The sequence below is a fragment of the Hermetia illucens genome, chromosome 2, assembly GCF_905115235.1.
Source record: "Hermetia illucens chromosome 2, iHerIll2.2.curated.20191125, whole genome shotgun sequence".
NCBI lineage: Eukaryota > Metazoa > Arthropoda > Insecta > Diptera > Stratiomyidae > Hermetia > Hermetia illucens.
In genome coordinates this window covers 166,545,453-166,565,109 of record NC_051850.1, presented here as the reverse complement: position 1 = coordinate 166,565,109, position 19,657 = coordinate 166,545,453, and the positions used below count along the sequence as shown (strand labels likewise).

Below are 19,657 nucleotides of genomic sequence, written 5' to 3'. Positions count from 1 at the left end.
AAAGTCAGCCCGAAGCCAACCTGAAGCCTGTCCGAAGCCAACTTAAAACAAGTCTAAAGCCAGTCCGAAACCAATCCAAAAGTCAGCCCGTTGCCAGCCCGGAGCCAACCTAAAGCAAGCCCAAAGCCAGCCCGATACTTGACGTCGGCATCGACAACTGTCGCCGGAAATTGTGCTACGAAAACCACTAATGTACGGTTATGCTATATTATAGCATCACTTTTGTAATCCGATGATGCTAGGTAATGTGATGATGCTTGGTAATGCGGTGGTGTTTGGTAACGGGATGATGCTTGGTAATGCGATAATGCTTAGTAATGCAGTGATGCTTGGTAATGCGATGATGTTTGACAATGCGGTGTATGCTTCGTTATACGGTGATGTTTTTTGATGCGGTAATGTTGTAATGTTTGGATCGCGCTCGGTGATGATAAAGTAATATCATACTTCAAGGTGATATCGCTTTTGTAATATTACATACATCACCTACCCATCTCTACTGTCCAGCATCCAAATTTACGGAACTTCGCATAGCTGCACAGTATAATGTATTTAATGTGGGTGTGGAAGGTGGTGCTAGAGTATGGTCTCGGATGCTGTCCCAAAGAAGTATGTTGCCGCCACTTCTGTGGAGTATATTGATCGACTCACTCATCTGCCCAGATGAAATGAGCTCTCACGCTTACCTATTTCTTATATCAATGCCCCACCCAAGGACATATCAGACAATAAATGTTCGGTGCTAATGTATTTCAGCTTCAGTGAGTAGAATCGGAACCACTGACGGAAATCCTGCGATACATAAACGACTGTGGGATATTAGGTGTGAGTGCTCCAAACTCAAGGTTTACGAGATAAACTGAAGCACTCCGTATTGGACTATTCTTAGCCCAGTAGTAATATTGCAGAGATAGATTCTTCACAAATTTTTACTTTATCAGTTTGACACCGGAAGGGGCTGGATCATTTATTTAAGCCTCCTCTACAAAACTCAGACCCCAAAACCACAAGGACTTTTCTCTCGTTGTACATCAATATCCACAAACCAGCGATAAGAGAAACAATCGTTATTAAATATCATTTGTTATATATTTCTTGTTAATAAGAATTTTGAACACTATTTTATGTTTGCCTTTTTTGATACAACTGTTGAATTTGTGATTTTTTTATTGGTAAATTTTTGCTACACTTTTTTGAAGTTTCCATATTTTTTGAGTGGTTTTCTTGCTGGATTTAATATTGTTACTTGCTATGAATTTATGTCTTCCTCGTGAATATCCTATAATCAATTTATAAATAAAAAAGATTGAATCCGATCTTAAGTGTAATAAAATGTTTAAATACCTATCACTAGATTCAATATTTTTTTTTGTATGCAAATATTTAATTAGGTTTCTTTTATAGGTATTCATAAAATATGACGAGCATGTGTTTTTATATTAATTGAGATGTAAAATACATAATGATCTTAGTCTTTTTATACAGAAATTTATTGTTTTTTTCTATTAAACATTCTATTTGAATAACCTGTAAGTCATTTTCTAAGTAAGTTCAATACAGTATAGGCTCTAATTGAATTTCTCCTTATATTAGATTTTACACTTGAAACAATAAATTGCTGTGATTAAGATTATATATGCTTTCTAAAAAAATGAAAATCAGCCGTGCTAGCATTTTGAGTTTTCGTTGATCGAAGATATCGATCTTTAATATCAGATCGATATTTATGTTTCAACGACTTTATAGAGAACTTGCGTCCATTCCATCTTATATTTATCATTTCTTTGATTTTGTCAAATAAAACTACAATACAAGATACCCTCCTGCCATTTTGCGATCATCATATGATGGGATGCCCAGTGTGCAGTCCCTTACCCTAGTGTCCTAATCCTTGTCTAGGCTAAATCTCAATGACAGAATTATAGATCGGTGGAAACTGTATACCAAAACTGACATGATAGCTTCACAGAGAAAGGTATCTGGGGTAACAGAAGAAACTATTCTTTCGTTTATGATCATACATGAATTTCCATACGAAATATGAACAACTAAGAACCTATTTGTTCGCTTAATTATTGCTGTGATATTAAATTATTCAGATTCAATCTTCGCAAACATATTAAACAAGTCGGGAAACCGGAAGTTCAGCGCTTCAGGTACGAAAGATTTTGTTTGCTTCAGACTTTCAACCGCTCCCACTCCCCGCCTTCTAACAAATATTAAAATTAACACCGGCTAAGAAAAGTAAAGACCTTTCATTTGATATCTAACATAACTATATTCGGTGAAAAGAAAATTTACACCCTCCTTTTGCATGTATCGGGACCCCCCTTAATCTCAACGTAGATATCACTCACTGCATGTCTGGGCGTTCACAGTTCCCACCTTTTCACCAAATTTCGTGTCGATCGGTATAGGCGTCTCTGAGAAAAGTGCGTGTGACAGACACACAGACAGGCATTGAACCAATTTTAAAAATTCTCTTTTCGTAGTTGTGTGCAAGTGAAGTATGTTTTCTATGAACAACTGGATGGAACTCAGAAGAGGCTTCCTAAAGGTGACGTTATGGTTGAAATGGTTAACCTGAATACCCAAGTGGGCTTTAAAGGACATTGCTCTCTAGAAGACTTCAGAAACGTGGGAGCGACTCGACGAACGTCAGGAGCTAAGAAGTGAAGCGTAACGGGTCCCATGACAAAAGGAAATTCACCATGAGAAAAGGAGAAGTAATTAACGATGAGGGAAGCAGAAGTTATTGTAAATAAAAACGATTTCGCTTCCATATAATGCGTCACGAAAAAGTTTGCAGATACAGGTGTTTCAATAGTCCAGTGAAGGACATTAACGGTCGATTTCTCATTTTTCACGATGATGATTTATTTAGGATTCCATAGTTCTTATACCACACGCGATAAAGTTATCAATGTCTTATCCCAGCTTCAAAGACTCGCAAACGTTTCCATTACGAGTACTATAAAGAGCACAACTCTCTATTCTTACCCTGGAAGTACTATTGCAGCTGCCAGTCTAAAATCTTATAATAAAAAGAGAGGTGAGGTTTATAGTAACTTTGTTAGTTCAATTGAATGAAGCATTAAGAGTTATATCTTGTTAGAATTTTCAAGAAATCGATTTTGTTTATTTGATTGTCGTAATGTACATATATTTAAGTATACACACAAAAATTTTCATGCCGATTTGAAGAATGTTCTCGGGGTTGAGAATTGAGAAAACCCTCGTAAATGCAAAAATTAAAATCAAAGCAGCGTAAAAATAGTTTTAATTAAAAAACAGCTGAAACGGATGAAAGTAGTTTTAGTGCCTCTGCGAATAAATTGAAAATGTAAGAGAAAATTTTAGTTTAGAAGAGCGCATGAGAGGACACGAGATGGAAAAACGTTCCTCAAATTATTATTAGAATCTGCCGAAGGTGCGGTAGGTTTATTATATGGCCCCGGAATAGAAGACCCGAAGTAAGTTAAACAAAAATTTTCACTGGATATGAAGTGCTTTTAAAACTTTGAACGCGTTTTTTCTCAAAACTGTGTTTTCGAAGGCGGCGTGCACGATTGCTCGAAAACCACAAAGCCAATCGGTCACAAATTTTAACAAAAGCTTCTTAGATATATTTTTTAGTAACTAATCGATGGTTTTTTGTCTGCGAATATTTTTTTAATAAACAATTTAAGGGCAAAATGTTAGTCAAATATCAATGTTTGGATTTGAGGAGCCGCCATTTTATCAAAAAAATTTAATTTGCTTATTCCTTCGATTGATTACAAGATTATACATTACTTTAACTAAATACGTTTGATTTTCCATTTTAGATAATCCAGTCCAGAGATATTGTGCACACTGCAAGATATCTTTTTTAGAGGAGCTCCCGAAGATCGACTGCAGCAGCTTTCAAAATATTTTTTTTACAAATAAAAAATGTTAAAGGAAAAAACTATACCAAATATATCCACATATTTTCACATTAATAAAAAGGTCTTTTCGAAAAAAAATTTTAAAAAATCGTTTTTTTGGGTCTCCTGACTAGATACAACCCCTTAATATTCAAATACTTACATGATGTCGTGTCGTGAGTTTTCAGATGATAATGCGGTGAGGAAAGAGATGAAAATACATCCAATCTTGAAACTTGGAAGAAAGTTATAAGAAAACAAGATCGTCTTCATGGAAAATAATATCTCGTTGAATATGTTTATATCATTTTTAACAAATTTTTTTTTTCTCTTTCTACAGCTGTAAGAAGTACACCGCCAATCAACAATGGTAACCACCTTTTCAACAGGGAAGGTAGGATAGTCCTCTTCACAGGTTACCATTCCCATGGCCAGTATGTAACCCCAGCCAATACACAACCACTAGTCCACTAGTCCCATCCGAAATCACATCCCTCATGTTTATCTTTTAAATGTAAAGGTCAGCATCAAGAGGAGGAGCAAATCGAGTTTCTAAGCGACATGAAATACCATTGCATATAAGCGGGTTGGGTACGGGGTAGCTAACTGGCCTGTGTATCCATGACGCATAGATGACTTTCTTGTGTATGTTTCCCCATCCATGCATCACACACAAGACTCTAGCGCCGTAGTAACCATACCAAATGCGCGAAATTTTTCACGCGCAAGTGATCGAAGAACGCAAAACAAGCGCAATGCTTTTCTTCTACCATACCCATTCAAACAATGCACCGGGAGGCGAATTTCCTGTAAGTAGTCTTCTTGGTCAGCGTTTAGCATACAAAACAGGAACCCTGCAGTCTTGCAGATTACTCACTAAAGAAGCTACCACTACACCAGCCAGTTATCCATCCATGAAACTAGGGCAAGGAGAAACTTAAGTGCCGGCAGGAGTCGTCTGATCTTGTCACAGTCGGGCGCCCGCAATGCATAGCAAGGCGCCGAAACCGCTAATCCGCGGTCAATCTCACGACTTCGCGCCACGATAACTAGAAGCATGGCTTCGCCTGCTCTAGTTGTTTCGCAAGAATCTGTAGTAAGCACTTCAGCGGGTTCGCGTAGGCGGATGAAGTGGACTGGACAATGAACCTCTTTATCATCCACTCCTACCACGTCGGGGTCAGGTACAACATTTGAAATAATTCAGACTTGTTTTTACTTTTCTGCTATTATTGAATTTATTAAAAAACTTATCTACTAAATAAGTTTTTAATAAACTCAGTTAGGAGCAGAATTATAGCACTAATGAAGGAAACAAGTGGTTCCCGAAATATCGGTATATGCAAGTATAATAAATAACACTAGCGGAAAGGTAAAATCATCATCATCAACGGCGCAGGGGGTGGGCGAGGGCGGTGGCATCAACAACAACACGCCCCACTGGGGGCAACAATTTCGGTACTCGAAGGACCTTTCTTCACCGTCCGACTGAAATCACGGCTAGGTTCGAGACGAATTCCAAGAATTTGCGGAAATGGATCCTTCGCATAGACCAGATATTCCCAGATTCTATGCATCTCTAGCAACTCTTCTATCTCAAATCGATGATGAGATTGCGTCTCGACTGTGTGCTGATACGTCGCTACAGCAACTACAATCAACAGTTGCGGTTGTCAGATTGCACTGTCAGAAGATTCTCTTTCACGCTATTGGTTTGAGTGAATGAAGAAATTGACCTTGATAAATTCGCCTAGAACGACGGCACGACTTAACGCAGGACATTGCTAGGTTGACTCAAATCAGCACTGGCAATGCCAGCTGACGGATGAAGAATAGATTGCAGAGAGTTTACCGAACCTGTGTTATCTCTAGTAAGTTGAAATTCTGGAAAGTCAGCCCACACGTGTTCCGAGAAACCAGTGGAGCTTTTTTAGACCACTCAACGAACCACAACAGAACGTCCTGGCAATGCATTTTTCGATAACGGAGTTACCCGCCCTGCATGCTGATTGAATTACTGCTGAAGGCACTCGCCATTCACTATGCCGGGCATGCATTTTGCGGAAGTTACCGGAGAAGATATGCGGAAAGCCATAAACAGCTCGAAGAACTAGAGAGGCCCTGGTTTGGATCGGGTGCATAAATCAGGTCGTTAGTCAGGAACAAAACACAAAACCCATTACCTATAACATTCTGTCCGAGGAGCAGAAAGGCTGCCAAATTGGATCAAGGGGTTACAAAGAAAAACTCATTATCGACTCGGTAATTGTAGGACGGGCAAATAGAGGTCAACGAATTCTCGTTGCTATATCGGTTACGGTTTTGTATGGCATTGAACCTCTTTTCATAGCTGCTGAATGATGCTAAGGGGCATGGTTTTGGAATCATGATCCCCAGGGGGGAGAGGGTGTACATTTTTTTTCACAGATGATCACACATGGTCGTGTGGAGTATCAAATGAAGGACCTCAATTAGTACCTTCCAAAACTAATGATGTTTTTGATACCGGGTGAAACATAGGGAACTGGGGGTTCAAAAGGTATGCCCCAAAAATTGTAATCAGTCTCGTTCACAGAACGGTACGATTAAATAATAACATAATCCATAGGAAAATTTACCAAAATCCAACTTTTTTTTAATAAAGTTATAGAAGGTCAAAATTGTAAACTTCACGTGAATCTATCGCACTCTAAAACGTGTATGCCGTCACCATAATATAAAGTAAATTCATATGAACGACGGAGTTGGGAGTTTGAAAATACATATGTTCGCGGTATATCAAGGATTATTTTGAATTGGGGGCAAGGATGATGCCAGATGTGGGGCCTCGCGACGCACTCGAAAACAGCTAGACTGGTGAGATTTTACTACACCATGCAGCGTCAGTTTTCGGAACTGCACTGCATAACATACACAATTCCCAAAAGGTGAGTATAGGATAACCACCTTCAAAGATGCGGCGGATGGTAACTGGAATGATGCCAACGCCGGTAAGATGATCACATCTATGATGGGCCCGGTTCTTTTTTAATCGAAACGAAAAACACGATACGAATGAAACATTCGAGCGGAAAAGAGTCGATAAATCCACAGATTGATCCCCAGGATTTGAGTCTGCTTCCAATCTCAGGCAATTTTTGACGGGGCATGGCGGATACTACAGATAGCTGTATAGGTTTAAGGGGTAATATCACCTCCTATTTTTCACGAACTCTTGGCCGCGTTCGAGAAAAGAATCCGCGCACGGTTGTTGCTTGCCAACAGAGCTTATTTCAGCTTATAAAAACTGTTTCGCTCGAAACATCTCACCATAGGGTCAAACTCTTACTGTAAAAGACAATGATCTTGCCAGTCCTTATGTATTCCTCGGAGACCTGGGTTCTTGGCAAAAAAAAAACTGCGAACTCTTGACCGCGTTCGAGAGAAGAATCCTCCGAAGAATTTTTCGCCCCCTACATGAGGATGAACGATTCCGTAGCCTACATGACGACGAAACCTATTAGCGATACCATGACCGTCAGGTTGTGGATAAAAGCCGGCTCAGTAGGTTGCAGTGGGCGAGTCACTTAATCCGTATGGATGAAGAAGATCCAGCCCGAAAAGTCTATAAGGGCAATATCTATGTTAGAAAAAGAACACGAGGCAGACCTGCATGAGTGGAGCGATAACGTAGGCCAGGACGCCAGACAGGTTTTAGGGATATCGAAATGGTGGTCCGCAGTGCAAAGCTGGGATATCTGGGGTTTCTTATTAAGGCAGGCCTAGACCGGTTGCTGTGCTGTTGATGGTGATTTTTTCTTGCTTCTTCGCTATTCGAAAATAATATCCAAAAGTCGATTTTGTGAGTAAAGTCTCGATGCTGATTTATAGGTAATTTCAGAGCGAATTCCAGATGCTTACTTTTTGTATGTAGTTTATTTAACGGTCTGACCCCTGGAGTATAGACCAGCCTGAGCTTTCCCTCACTGAATACGCCAGAAATGCTGGTGTTCAGGGAGTAAATCGTCTCCAAAATACATGCTTATACACAATAATAAAACTATTATAATTGTAATAGGAAAGCTGCTGTTTTTTTGTTAAAAGTCAGCTAACATACAAGGAATCTGGAAAACAAAGCGAATATCTTAAAGAGACATTTGAGAAGACGGTTTCGTCGAAAAATCTGAGGAAATGCTTACGCGTACCATCACAACTGGAATGCAGTCGGTCGCAGGGTGGGGCGAATTCAATGTAGACTGAGAGGAGCAGAAGAGGAGAGGAAGGCGTGGTTGCAAATGTATCGATGAGCGAAAGGGACTAGAGCGGAATTTGCCTAGAAAGGGCACAATTGTATAATAATTCTCTTTCCAAACCAATCCTGAAACGAAACCACTCAACAATGAAGTCGCTCGGCTAATTAACAAAATTTTCATCCTGAAAATTGTAATTTTCAGTAACAAAACAATTGGTAATGACATAACGGTATAAAATTACTTTTCAATAATAACATTTTTGTATAATTAGAAGGAACAATTACAAACATAATATTTTCTTGACAATTTAATTTCATTTTTCTCTGTCTATGTAAAACCGTCGCGACCAAATAATTTTCATGCATGCATGAATTTTTTAATTTCTATTCAGTAATATGCACTTCAATTCGAAGTTCGTACGCTCGATAGAAACAATTTCAATGTATAATGACAAAAAACGCGCTCTATCAACTAGGGGGTTCTCTTCAGTTAATGGAATAATTAATAAGAATCTGTTTCATTTTAAATTAGATTTCGTTAATCGCTACTGCTACGATATACCTTTATGTATGCAATAGTTACAGTAATATATATGTGTACATCTCAACATGTTAGATCTTTAGATATTATGCTGGTCTATTATTTATGTAATACTTAAGATCTATTTTATTTTAAAATACAGTTTCAATTTTTTATGCATTTTTTTCTTTTATTTTTATCGGTTACCTCTTAAATTGATTAAATATTATTTCACTTCTATATTTGTCTTCACTAATATTAAGCGTATTGTTCAATTAATATTTGGTTACATTACGAAAAAGTTGGTAAGTAAAAGGTGTACATTCTATTAATGTTTTAGGTGTGAGCAGATGTAGAAAAAAGTTCAGCCACTTACTACTTTCTTGTAGAGTTTTGTTCAGTATCGATTCATATTTGAGCTTTATTGAATGAGCCATCGGTTATTGGTTGATTCAGAGTCAGTGAGTGTCTTTAAAAAATTACGCCTGTAAGTGTATGTGTGAGGAGAAAATGATTGTGCAGACTTATGACAAAACGTTGTTCAAAGAAAGGATATAATTAATTTATTTGCTGTTGAGGATCATAAGAATATAAGTTTTTATTTCGTCGTGATCAAAATTAAGAAATCAATTGTGGAATCCAACACGAAAATTTTTCTTTGAATTAGTTTAAAAAAAATGTAAATAATAAACGGTGAGGACAGTCTTTATAATGGTCTTTTCTTACTATGAGTAAATCTCTAATTTTTTGCAGTGGCATGAATGGATATTTCAATATATTATAAAAAGACTGCCAATCATTTTATACAAATTAATCAAGGCCATGTAAGCAATGTGATAAAGAAATACAAATCACTTTTGTCAGAATTTTCCATTTATAATTCTTGTCAGTCCGACAATTCAACTGCCATTTTCCAGTTCCTTTGCCAAAACTTTTCACCAGTTTGTTTCACGCGAGTAGCGACCTGGCCACCTGGCCTGCATGGGACACACAACTAATGCAACTGATGATTCTGAACCCCTTACAACTTTTGATTCTGAACGAAACTAATTCGAAGTTTCGTGACGAAGTTGAATTGACTTGAATTGTTGAATTGTCTGGCGAAATGAGGGCAGTGTTCTGCAAAAGAACAATTGAAAGAAAGGTTGCCAAGAAACTATAAGTTCTGACAAGACCGATTTATATTTCTTTATTTCAATACCTAAATACTCATCGTTTCATTGTCGGATTGTCTGTCAACATTGATGAATTGCGCGAACCACGAAATACTTATTGTCGCCGAGAAAAAAAATATAAAAATAACAAAATATACAACGAAAAAGTCCAATCACATAAACATTCTTTCAACTGATTTGATAATAAAAATCATGTAATGGTCGTTAATTAGAATATAAATTTTCGAGTTAAAGTTACACTAACTGTAACTTTCGACAATTACACAACCACTTTATTATTCTTGCGTTTCGTTCAACAATCGAAGGAGGCTCCGTTGGCCGATAGTTTTGACTATTTGGATTCGTCTCTGTACTATCCGGTAATCGTGTAGAATCCACTGTACTCACATCCGAAAAGAACACGGTGCTCGATTGATCCGATTCATTATCACTATGACGTCGCTTAGGCGTGTATATCTCATCGAATTTATCATCGTTGAGACCAAGACGATCAAAGAATTTCTCCAATTGCGACATACTTTCCGCTTTGCCGCGTTTATCAATTCCCATATGCATCTTACCCGAAGCATCCATTCGATTCCAGTAACGATCGCTTATATCACTCTTTGAACGTAAAATTGGTTTACGATCCTCATCGGTATCGTCACGCGAGGAATTTCGATCGTTCGATGATGAATAACGATTCCGATGTTTGAATCGCAAGCATTTTTGTCTTTTAAAAGTCCCTAATGGTGGACTGAATTCTGGTTCTTTTGTCATTCCACCACTTGGCGGGAGACCGTCGGGCGTTTTCGAAGTAGGTGAACTTTGCTGAAGCTGAGAGTATGCTTGTCGATTGGCTGGGAGCGCAATCGACCCATCTTGGTATCGACTAGTTTTAGTTGGCTCTTGATAATCATCCTGGAATGCTTCGGGCACTTCGGGAGTAGTGAAATTTAATAGGCATTCAGAATCTTTTTGATATTTAGCCCGACATTCGGGACAATCAATGTAGCGGGATGAAGACATTCCATAAGCATAATACGAGTTGCCACTATGTTGTGTCGAAGATCCACTATCTCTTCGGAAGTCTGCAGGGGCACATAATTTCACAGGATCTTTTTGCTTGCAGCAAGGCTCACTACGGTGCGTGTAGTGACCCGAAGAACCACCCGAGTCGCGATTTAATGAACTGCCCCCCGACTTATTTGATCGATTGCCTCGACTACAGCAGCTTAACGCTTCGCTATGGGGTGAATGTCGACTAATTTGTGAATGAAGATCTGGTAGAGATTTATGACTATTGATGTTATATGAAGGCGATGAGTAGTCAGGATCATCTGAGGTCACTTCATGGGAATGTGAATAGGAGCGTTGATAGTTGGATCTGAAAGTAAAATTGAGATAAAATTAGTACATTTTGTTTAATGTTGTATGGTACTTATCTAGAAAATGAAAATAAATAAAAAAGACATCTTAGAAGCCCAACATTTGACTCCTAATCTACCAAAGGGGAATAGATAATGAGCAGTTAGAATGAATGGGATAGTTGTCTCCAGTAGCTCTGGATTAATAACGTCAAACGTTGACCTAAACGTTTGTGAAGACCGACTAGTACCCAATCAACCTCAACGTTCTCTGAAAGCCAACCTGAACATGAACGGCGATGCATTCCAAAAGGAGCATTTGTAAAGACATGGTGTTTCTTGGATTTTATTGTATGCCATTTACTTCGTTTTTTATTCATGTCTCCTGATTTTCAATTTCTTTTTGAGGTTCTCCGCCAAGGTGAAGTAAGCGAAGAGTCCTTTCATTCAGATCAGCTTCTTCGCAGTCTGACACTCGGCTATACAGCCGATATACTGGTACATCCGGTCCTTGTTGAATACCAGACTATGATCTTCTGCCTGTCCGATGCCCACAATTTCTGCGTCTGGGCGTTTCCTGCAAATTCGGTATCGCTATAGCGCAGGCTGCCAATCCGTCCAATTGGGAAATGCAACTCTATCGATGTGCCCCTTTTGGGATATTTGCAAAACGTATTTTCTGCATCCCAATCACCTGGCTATGTGAGATTCGGACGTACTGTCATTGACAGGTACATTGGGCTGCTGATTAGTTGACGATAGGGCGTATCCAACGCTTCCCTACTCTGTAGCAATCGCCAACGGACCCCTTTCAGCTTCTGGGGTCCATTTGCGATGGTTTTCTATTGGAACATGAGTAAAGATTTCCTTTCTAAAGTCTCAAAGCCGATTGGGTGCGTTTTCCTAGTATGGTACAGTTCAGCTACTTATACTTTTTCGCCTTGTTAGCTTGATAGTATGAATGATGTAATTCGTTTTCTTCCAGCCACACCTTGAGCGAGAGTTGACTGACATGGGGTCAAGTTTTAAGTAGTTAATTAAATTGATAATTTATCTGCCGACCAACTGGAGACTGTTTTCAAATCGTACAAGAAGAAGTCCTAATGTACCGATTGCACTCGTTCTTGTGTCTGTTGAAATATCTTTTTTTCTAGTGGTTAAAGTCGTCTTTCAGCAGAAGAGTTTATAATGTTCCTTTATCAGAGCTCGAGCAGAATGACTTTTCTAAATCGACCAGACCAGACCCAGAACTGTAGCCGATGCATTTTTCTATTGATGAGGTCTACATGGGAGATTTTTCTGTCTTGAAACTTAATGCCTGCTTTGTTCAGTGATATTTTTATTTTGGCATGCGTTCTGATGGACTAGCCTTTGGTACAAGCGAGTAGGTGGTATAACCTGACCCTAACCTCAGATGAAAGGGCTTCCTATTTCTGTTTCCGACTGCGATGACTTATCCCATTAGTAGCATATATATGTCAGTTTTGTGTAAAGTCTTTTTGAGAATAGAAGCAAAGGAAAGCTACTTCCATTTAGTTATTTTGCGAAGAGAATATGGTTAAGGGATCGCTTAATCCATCGGAATCCGTTATAAACCTTGATATCGATGTTTCCTATTTCACATGATCTGAGCTTCATAAGCTATTTCAAAATATGGAAGAAATCATGTAAATAAATGAGAATACATATAAGATAAGATCTTATATTTTAGTTCATCAACGTAGACGACTTCATTTAAGGCCAAAGGTGCGATTCCGGCAGCTATAACCTTAGTAATTCCTGTCATATCTGGATACTCCCTTCATTTAAACCTTTCAGTCTGTAAGGCAGACTATGGGCTGATTTCACTTAACTTGAAAGATCGATCTTTCAATCCTCTGAGTGGGGTGAAGTCGGTCCAAGAGCGGATCGATCAATGTCAAGTCAAAGGCAATGCACGGTAAACACGTGAATTGTCTTTGACAGCCATTTGTCGAACAGATGGCTGTGTGCTGGGGAGATCTGCTGAGGCGGAGGGGTTCATGTGTGTCATTCAGGACGGCGTGGTCGCCACCCGAGCTTATAAAAAGCTCATCATGAAAGAACCGATGGAGAACGACCAGTGCAGAATGTGTGGTTCGGCGTTAGAGACGTTGGACCATCTCATTTATGTACTGCTGTGGCAAGAATGAGCTGATTACGGGAACATGTCCGGTTTACGGATATGAGCCGCAAGCAGTACTTGATAGTTCTGCTTACAGCATGTATTGGGACCATCAAGTTCTAACTGATCGCCATACTCTACATAACAAATCTGACGTACTGTTAGGCGACAAGACGGGTCGCTCCGCGTATATTATTGATGTTGCTAACCCCCATAATAGCAACATCGAACGGAAATACGTAGAGAAGAAGGTGAACTATGAGCCACTGGCTCGGGAAATTAAAGAAATTTGGCGTCTCGAGCGGGTGGTTGTAGTTCTCATAATATTGTCAGCTCTCTCACGGCTTCTCTTGATGCCAATGGACTTTCGGACAGTCTGATTCAAACCATGCAGAAGTACACCACTCTGCATACGTACTCGACGTTGCGGAGAGTTCTCGATGGATTCTCCCATTGACCTACCACCGGCCACCACCACCAGCATCCCTTTAGTTTTTAAGTAGGTAGGACCGTTGGAGCCTAAATGCTTGGCACTTAGTGCTAGTATTAGGTAAAATCTGGCATCTGTCGAGATTGTGATAACTCGGAACGTAATAACAATAATTATTGGCGCAACAATGCAATTGGATCAGGGCCTTGAAGTGTGTTAGGGCACTTTATTCAAGACCGTAACGGTGTACTACAGGATTATAGTATCCTATAGGAGGCAATGTGGTCAGCATTGCGCTCGCCCGAGATTATTACCCTGATTTGACGCAGGTACTCATTCACAGCTGAGTCGACTGTCCTACCAGTGAGATTTGAACCGCAACTTTCCGTACGACAGCCTTGTGCTCTAACCACTCAGTTATCTGAACACAATCACATCATTAATAAAATAAACGAGAAAAAAATCAATTATTTGCCATTTTTGCCTTAAAAACCGGTGTGTGTGTGTGTGTGTGTGGTGGGGAGAAGCTACAGCTTCCGAGCACTCAGGCCGTGTTGGCCCATTGTACTCGCGTCCCCCGTCTAACGGAATATTCCGGATTCGTTAACGTATCGTAGGATTTCCGTTAGTGGATGTGATGCTACCCGTCGTAATTGGAGAACATCGGCACCAAAGATCTGATGCCTGATACGTCCATAGGCGGGGCATTCACATAGGAAATGCTCCGTGGATTCCGCTTCCTCATTACAGGAGGGACACGTATCATCTTCGGTAATTCCTATTCTGAACATATGCCCAGCTAGTGAATTATGGCCTGTCAGAATGCCCACAATACACCTGCAAGTCCTCCTGCTTCTCGACAGGATAAACTTTGCGGTACGTATGTTGGGTTCTGGCAGGAAAAGTTTGGTGTGTCGAGCAGCATTAAGGCTCTGCCACCTGTCATTATGGGAAACCTGTTCCCAGTTTTTGAAAACAGATTTAGCCAATGCTACTGATACCCCAATTGCTGGCTCCGGTCCCGGCATAGGGGAGATTGACCCCTCTTTCGCTAAAGCGTCCGAGATTTCATTTCCTTCTATGCCACAGTGACCAGGTACCCAGAGTAGTTCCACCGTATTGAATCTAGACATAGAATTCAAACGGTTTCTGCATTCCTGAACGATTTTCGAGGTGATCAAAGGACTGCTCAATGCCCTCAGTGCAGCTTGACTGTCACTGCAGATTGCGATGCGCCTGCCCTTCAACCGCTCGTCAATCACCCAATTTGCCACCCTTAGGATCGCATAAACTTCGGCTTGAAAAACCGTTGCATATTGTCCCAAAGGAAAAGCCCACTTCTCGTTTTTATTCGAGAGGTAGACTCCGGCTCCAGAACCCTCTTCTGTTTTTGAGCCATCCGTGTAGAAGACTTCCGTATATCCCTCCACGCATTCCTCTGGGTCTTCCCAGTCCTCTCTACGCTTCAGGGTAACTATATATCTTCTACCAAACAGATGTATGGGGACACGAGAATCGGAAGGCATTGTAAGAACTGGATTCAGTCCTCCCAGTAACTCTTCCAATGCTCTGTGCCCCCCACATCCGTTGTTTTCCCATAGATCTAATCGAATTAGCCTATGGGCTGCTCTCATTGCAGTGCTTTGAATAAATATATCCAGGGGCTGCAAATTGAGTAGTGCATTCAGAGCTGCGCCGGATGTCGTGCTCATGGCACCAGTGATACCCAGACAAACAGTTCTTTGCAGTGCGTCTAGTTTACGGTGAAAACCTTTTTGTCTCACTTTAACCCACCACACTACGGATGCATATACGAACATCGGCCTAATGATGGCAACGTATATCCACATTACCACATGAGGTCTGAGTCCCCATGTCGAGGCAAAGGTCCGTCTGCACAGCCCATAAGCTGTGAGAGCTCGTTTCATCTTTACCTCTACATGTTTGTTCCAAAGAAGTTTTTTATCTAGAGTAACCCCCAGGTATTTCACTTCTTCGGAGAGTTGAAGGGTAGTACCCCTCATCTCAGGGAGACAAAGTCCATCCAGTTTTCTCCTTTTTGTGAATAAAACCATTGTGGTTTTATTTGGATTAACGGACAAACCATGTCTAAGGCACCAGCTGTCTATCAAATCAACTTCACGCTGTATATTCCTACACACCGTTCCAAGATCCCGATCAACAGCAAGTACAGCCACGTCATCAGCATAAGCTTGAGCGTGTATTGGCAAATTTTGCAGTTCGCATAGCAGTGAGTCGATCAGCATACTCCACAGAAGCGGCGAAAGCACACCTCCTTGGGGGCAGCCCTTCGTTGCCTCCGTAGTCAGGTAGCGATCGACCCCTACCTCAGCGCACAGCAATCTTTGCGTTAGCATAGCATGGATCCACTTAATTAAAGCATCATCAACACCATGCGCTCTGGCGGCATCACAAAGTTTTTGAAAAGGCGCACAGTCAAAAGCCCCTTCAATGTCCACAAACACCCCCATCGCGTACTCACCATTCAAAGTTGCATCCTCTATCTTTGTGACCAAAGAATGAAGAGCAGACTCACAGGACTTTCCACGTTGGTAAGCATGTTGGTTTTCACTAAGTGGGTGTGACCTAAGTGCCTTTCCACGAATGTGACGCTCCACCAGTCTCTCCAAACCTTTCAGCAAGAATGAAGTCAAGCTGATCTGTCTGAAGTTCTTTGGATTAGAATAGTCATCTTTCCCAGGTTTCGGTATGAAAACTACCTTAACCTGTTGCCAAGAAGAAGGCACGTAGCCCAGAGCAAGACATCCTCGAAAAATATTTGTTAGAGGTCGCTCTAAATGCTCCATACCCTCCTTTAGCATTGCCGGATAGATGCCATCCATGCCAGGTGCTTTGAAATGTTCAAAGGACAGTATCGCAGCTCTCACCTTTTCAAGGGTAACAACCGCTTTCGCAGTGTTCCAGTTCCTCTTGCAACACTTGCGTGTTGAAGGGGTTGCAAGAACCGTCAACTCTCCCCCTACCACCTCTCTCACCCGTTCCCCCGGGTGGTGTACTTCCAGGAGGGTCTGTACTGAGTCCAGTCTGGAGTTCGTGAAAGTACCGTCGGGTTTTCTAAGAGAATCCAACTTGGCCGACTCATCCCTTTTGAGAACTCTGCACAGCCTTGAAGTCTCCCTTTCGCCTTCCAGTTCCTCACAGTACGCTCTAAAGGAGTCTCGTTTCGAGCACCTCACGAGCCTCTTATATTCACGTTGTGAGTTCCTGAAATTTAACCAGTCTTCGTTCTTGTTACTTTTGCAAGCACGATTTAGAAGTCGCCTGGTTGATTTCCTGAGTTTTTGCAGTTCTCGGTTCCACCAAGGAACTGTTTTACCGCTTTGGCCTCGGGAAATAGGACAAGCCTCTTCATAACACTCTAAAAGTGTGTAGTTCAGAGTTTTCAATTCATCTTCCAGCACCAAAGGAGTCCTTAGTCGCCTAGGGAACTGTACTTTATTGCCAAGAAGTTCATTGAACTTTGCCCAATCCGTTTTCCTAGGGTTCCGTCTTTGTACTGCAGACTGTTCGCCCGCAATAGTCAGATTGAATTCTAGATATCGGTGATCTGACAGTGAGACCTCGTCTAGCACTCGCCAGTGTGTAATCAACTCTAACAATTTTGGGGTACAGATTGTTAGGTCAATTACTTCGCTTCTTCTCGGTCCCACGAACGTAGGGGCGCACCCCACGTTTGCAGTCATAAGACCAGCTGAAGTGATGAAATCAAATAGCTTCTCTCCTCTTGGATTGCATTTGCTACTGCCCCAACAAATATGTTGAGCATTCGCATCGCAACCTATTAAGAGTTCGAGACCACTTGATTCTGCATACGCCACCAGATCCCTAAGTTCTTGCGTCGGTGGAGGATACAAAGAATCATAGGGTAAATAAGCGGAGGCAACTATGATGTTTTTCCTCTCGCCATTTATCTGGTATTGTATGATGACCGTAGCTAAGTCCTGGGAACAATATTGTCTCAGCATAGTTGCCTCTAACCGTCTTGACATCAGGACGCAAGCTCTCGGTCTTATGGATCTTTCGTCGTAGAAGATCCTAGCCCCCTTTACTGATCCAATACCACAGATTCTGTTAAATCGAACCCACGGTTCTTGCACCAGAAAGATATAGGGGAAATCCTGTAGCTTTGTCATTCTCGCTGCCAACAGGTAGGAGGGAGCTTTGGCATGCTGCAGGTTGATTTGACCAATCTTTATGTTTTTCGACATAAACTTAGTCTATTGTCTTATAGAAAGCAGTTAGAAGCGTATGCGGCAGTCCGCGTATGACGGGGTTTCCCCCACACCGTACCGCCAGAGACTCGATCCCCTCGTGATTGATTTCTCTGAGAAAAGCCGTACTTGGGAGTACCGCAATTCCCATGTTCTCATCCACGAAAAATCTCATCTCATCCCGCAGAGCATTCGTCTGTTTTCTACTTAGCACCTTACTAGGTTTGCGGTGTCCGGGTTGCATAGATTCGATCACTCGAACTGGCATCAAGTCAGTTTCGTTCACGTCTCTGGCTACCCTTCCCTCCGCCTGTTCCTTGGAAGGTGTAGGAGAAGTTACTAGCAGGTAGGATTCACTCTGTAGTCCCTTCCCCAGTGCGAGCCCCCATACGGGGGTTCCGCCCCTGTATGCACTATCCTCCGCGCACGTCTCCATTGTGGGAGAGCGCACCGAAGATGCTGCAATTTGCTCTATGTTGTGTGAGTCGAAGACCATCATTGTTCTTCGCTCTCAAAAATGGAGATGATGCCCTACAGTCTCCTGATATGACTGAATTTCAGTCTATATAGGAAAAAGTGGAGCACCATATGGTGACTTCCCCTGAGCACATTTAGACTCTGTTGGTCCAGTTCGAATACCAAGTTGAAGCCCTCCACGTTTGTAGATTGGTCCTTCCTGGCATTCATGAACTTTACCCTCCAGTGTCCAAAGTCCATGCCCGGGTTCTGTTCACCCAGCAAGCGGATGATGTCCTCTGCCTTCCTTCGAGGGCCCGGTAGCCAACATCCGACATGTTCTGTCCTGCGTAGCTCAGTGTTCACAATAGTGAACTTGGGCCGACCGCCGGAACTCAAAGTTGGGATTACCTGCTGGAGCCACTTTAAGGCAGCCTCGTCAGCGCACTCCAAATGTAGAAGCCCATCACGAAAACCTTGATCGTTAAATCGTGGCTTCGTTCCAGGCTCCATCATTTTCTTCCACAGGCATTCCTGGAGGATGGTAAATTGTCCCTCTGACATTTTGCCATCCTTGGAGGAAACTCCCACGGCAGCAGTCAGAACAGAGGCCGCAGCTTGCGCATACGTCCTCTTCCTTCCCGCCTTCGTGTTCGTATTCCTGTGGGAGGGACCAGCTTCATTGAGATCTCTCTCGCTGATTTGATCACCTCCCGGCACACCGGTCCTAATCCCCGCGAGACGCGTGGATGTAAGCCCTGGTGCGGAGCACAATAAAGCGTCGGCCACAGCAGATGTGTTGGTCTTACGCTTCTTGCGCGCATTACCGCTGACTGAAGAGTCTGGTGCGTCCAGTGTGGATCTTACCGGGGTTTCCAGTTTATCCCCACCTTCCGCCGGAGATTCCGCTACCTTGCGTCCGATTTCTCTGGGCGTTACCGCGCCTAGTGGTACAGCCACGTCCATGTCCTCATTCCCAAGGTGCTTCATCTTCCTTCGCAGTGCTCTCTTCTGCCGTCGGCTTAGGGCCTTTCCAGGTTCACGGTGTTCGGACCGCTTGGATCCATTTCCACATACTGGCGTTGAACCAGTAGCGTCCACGTCACCAGCTTCCCGTTCTTCCGCTCTTCCCAGTAAGGATGGCGGAGAAGGTTCTGACAGGCAGGATTCAGCCTGTAGTCCCCCCTCCTTAGTG

General features: G+C 41.9%; 1 protein-coding gene across 2 annotated transcripts in view; it reads right to left on the bottom strand.

Annotated features, from left to right (window-relative positions):
- Window positions 1-8,304: 8,304 nt before the first annotated feature.
- LOC119648807 overlaps window positions 8,305-19,657 on the bottom strand; it is a 100,434-nt gene continuing 89,081 nt past the window's right edge. For both annotated transcript variants that reach the window (XM_038050656.1, XM_038050657.1), the window contains one exon: window positions 8,305-11,200. In XM_038050656.1, coding sequence (XP_037906584.1) covers window positions 10,069-11,200 — 1,132 coding nt within the window. In that variant the 3' untranslated portion in view covers window positions 8,305-10,068. The remainder of the gene's footprint in view (window positions 11,201-19,657) is intronic.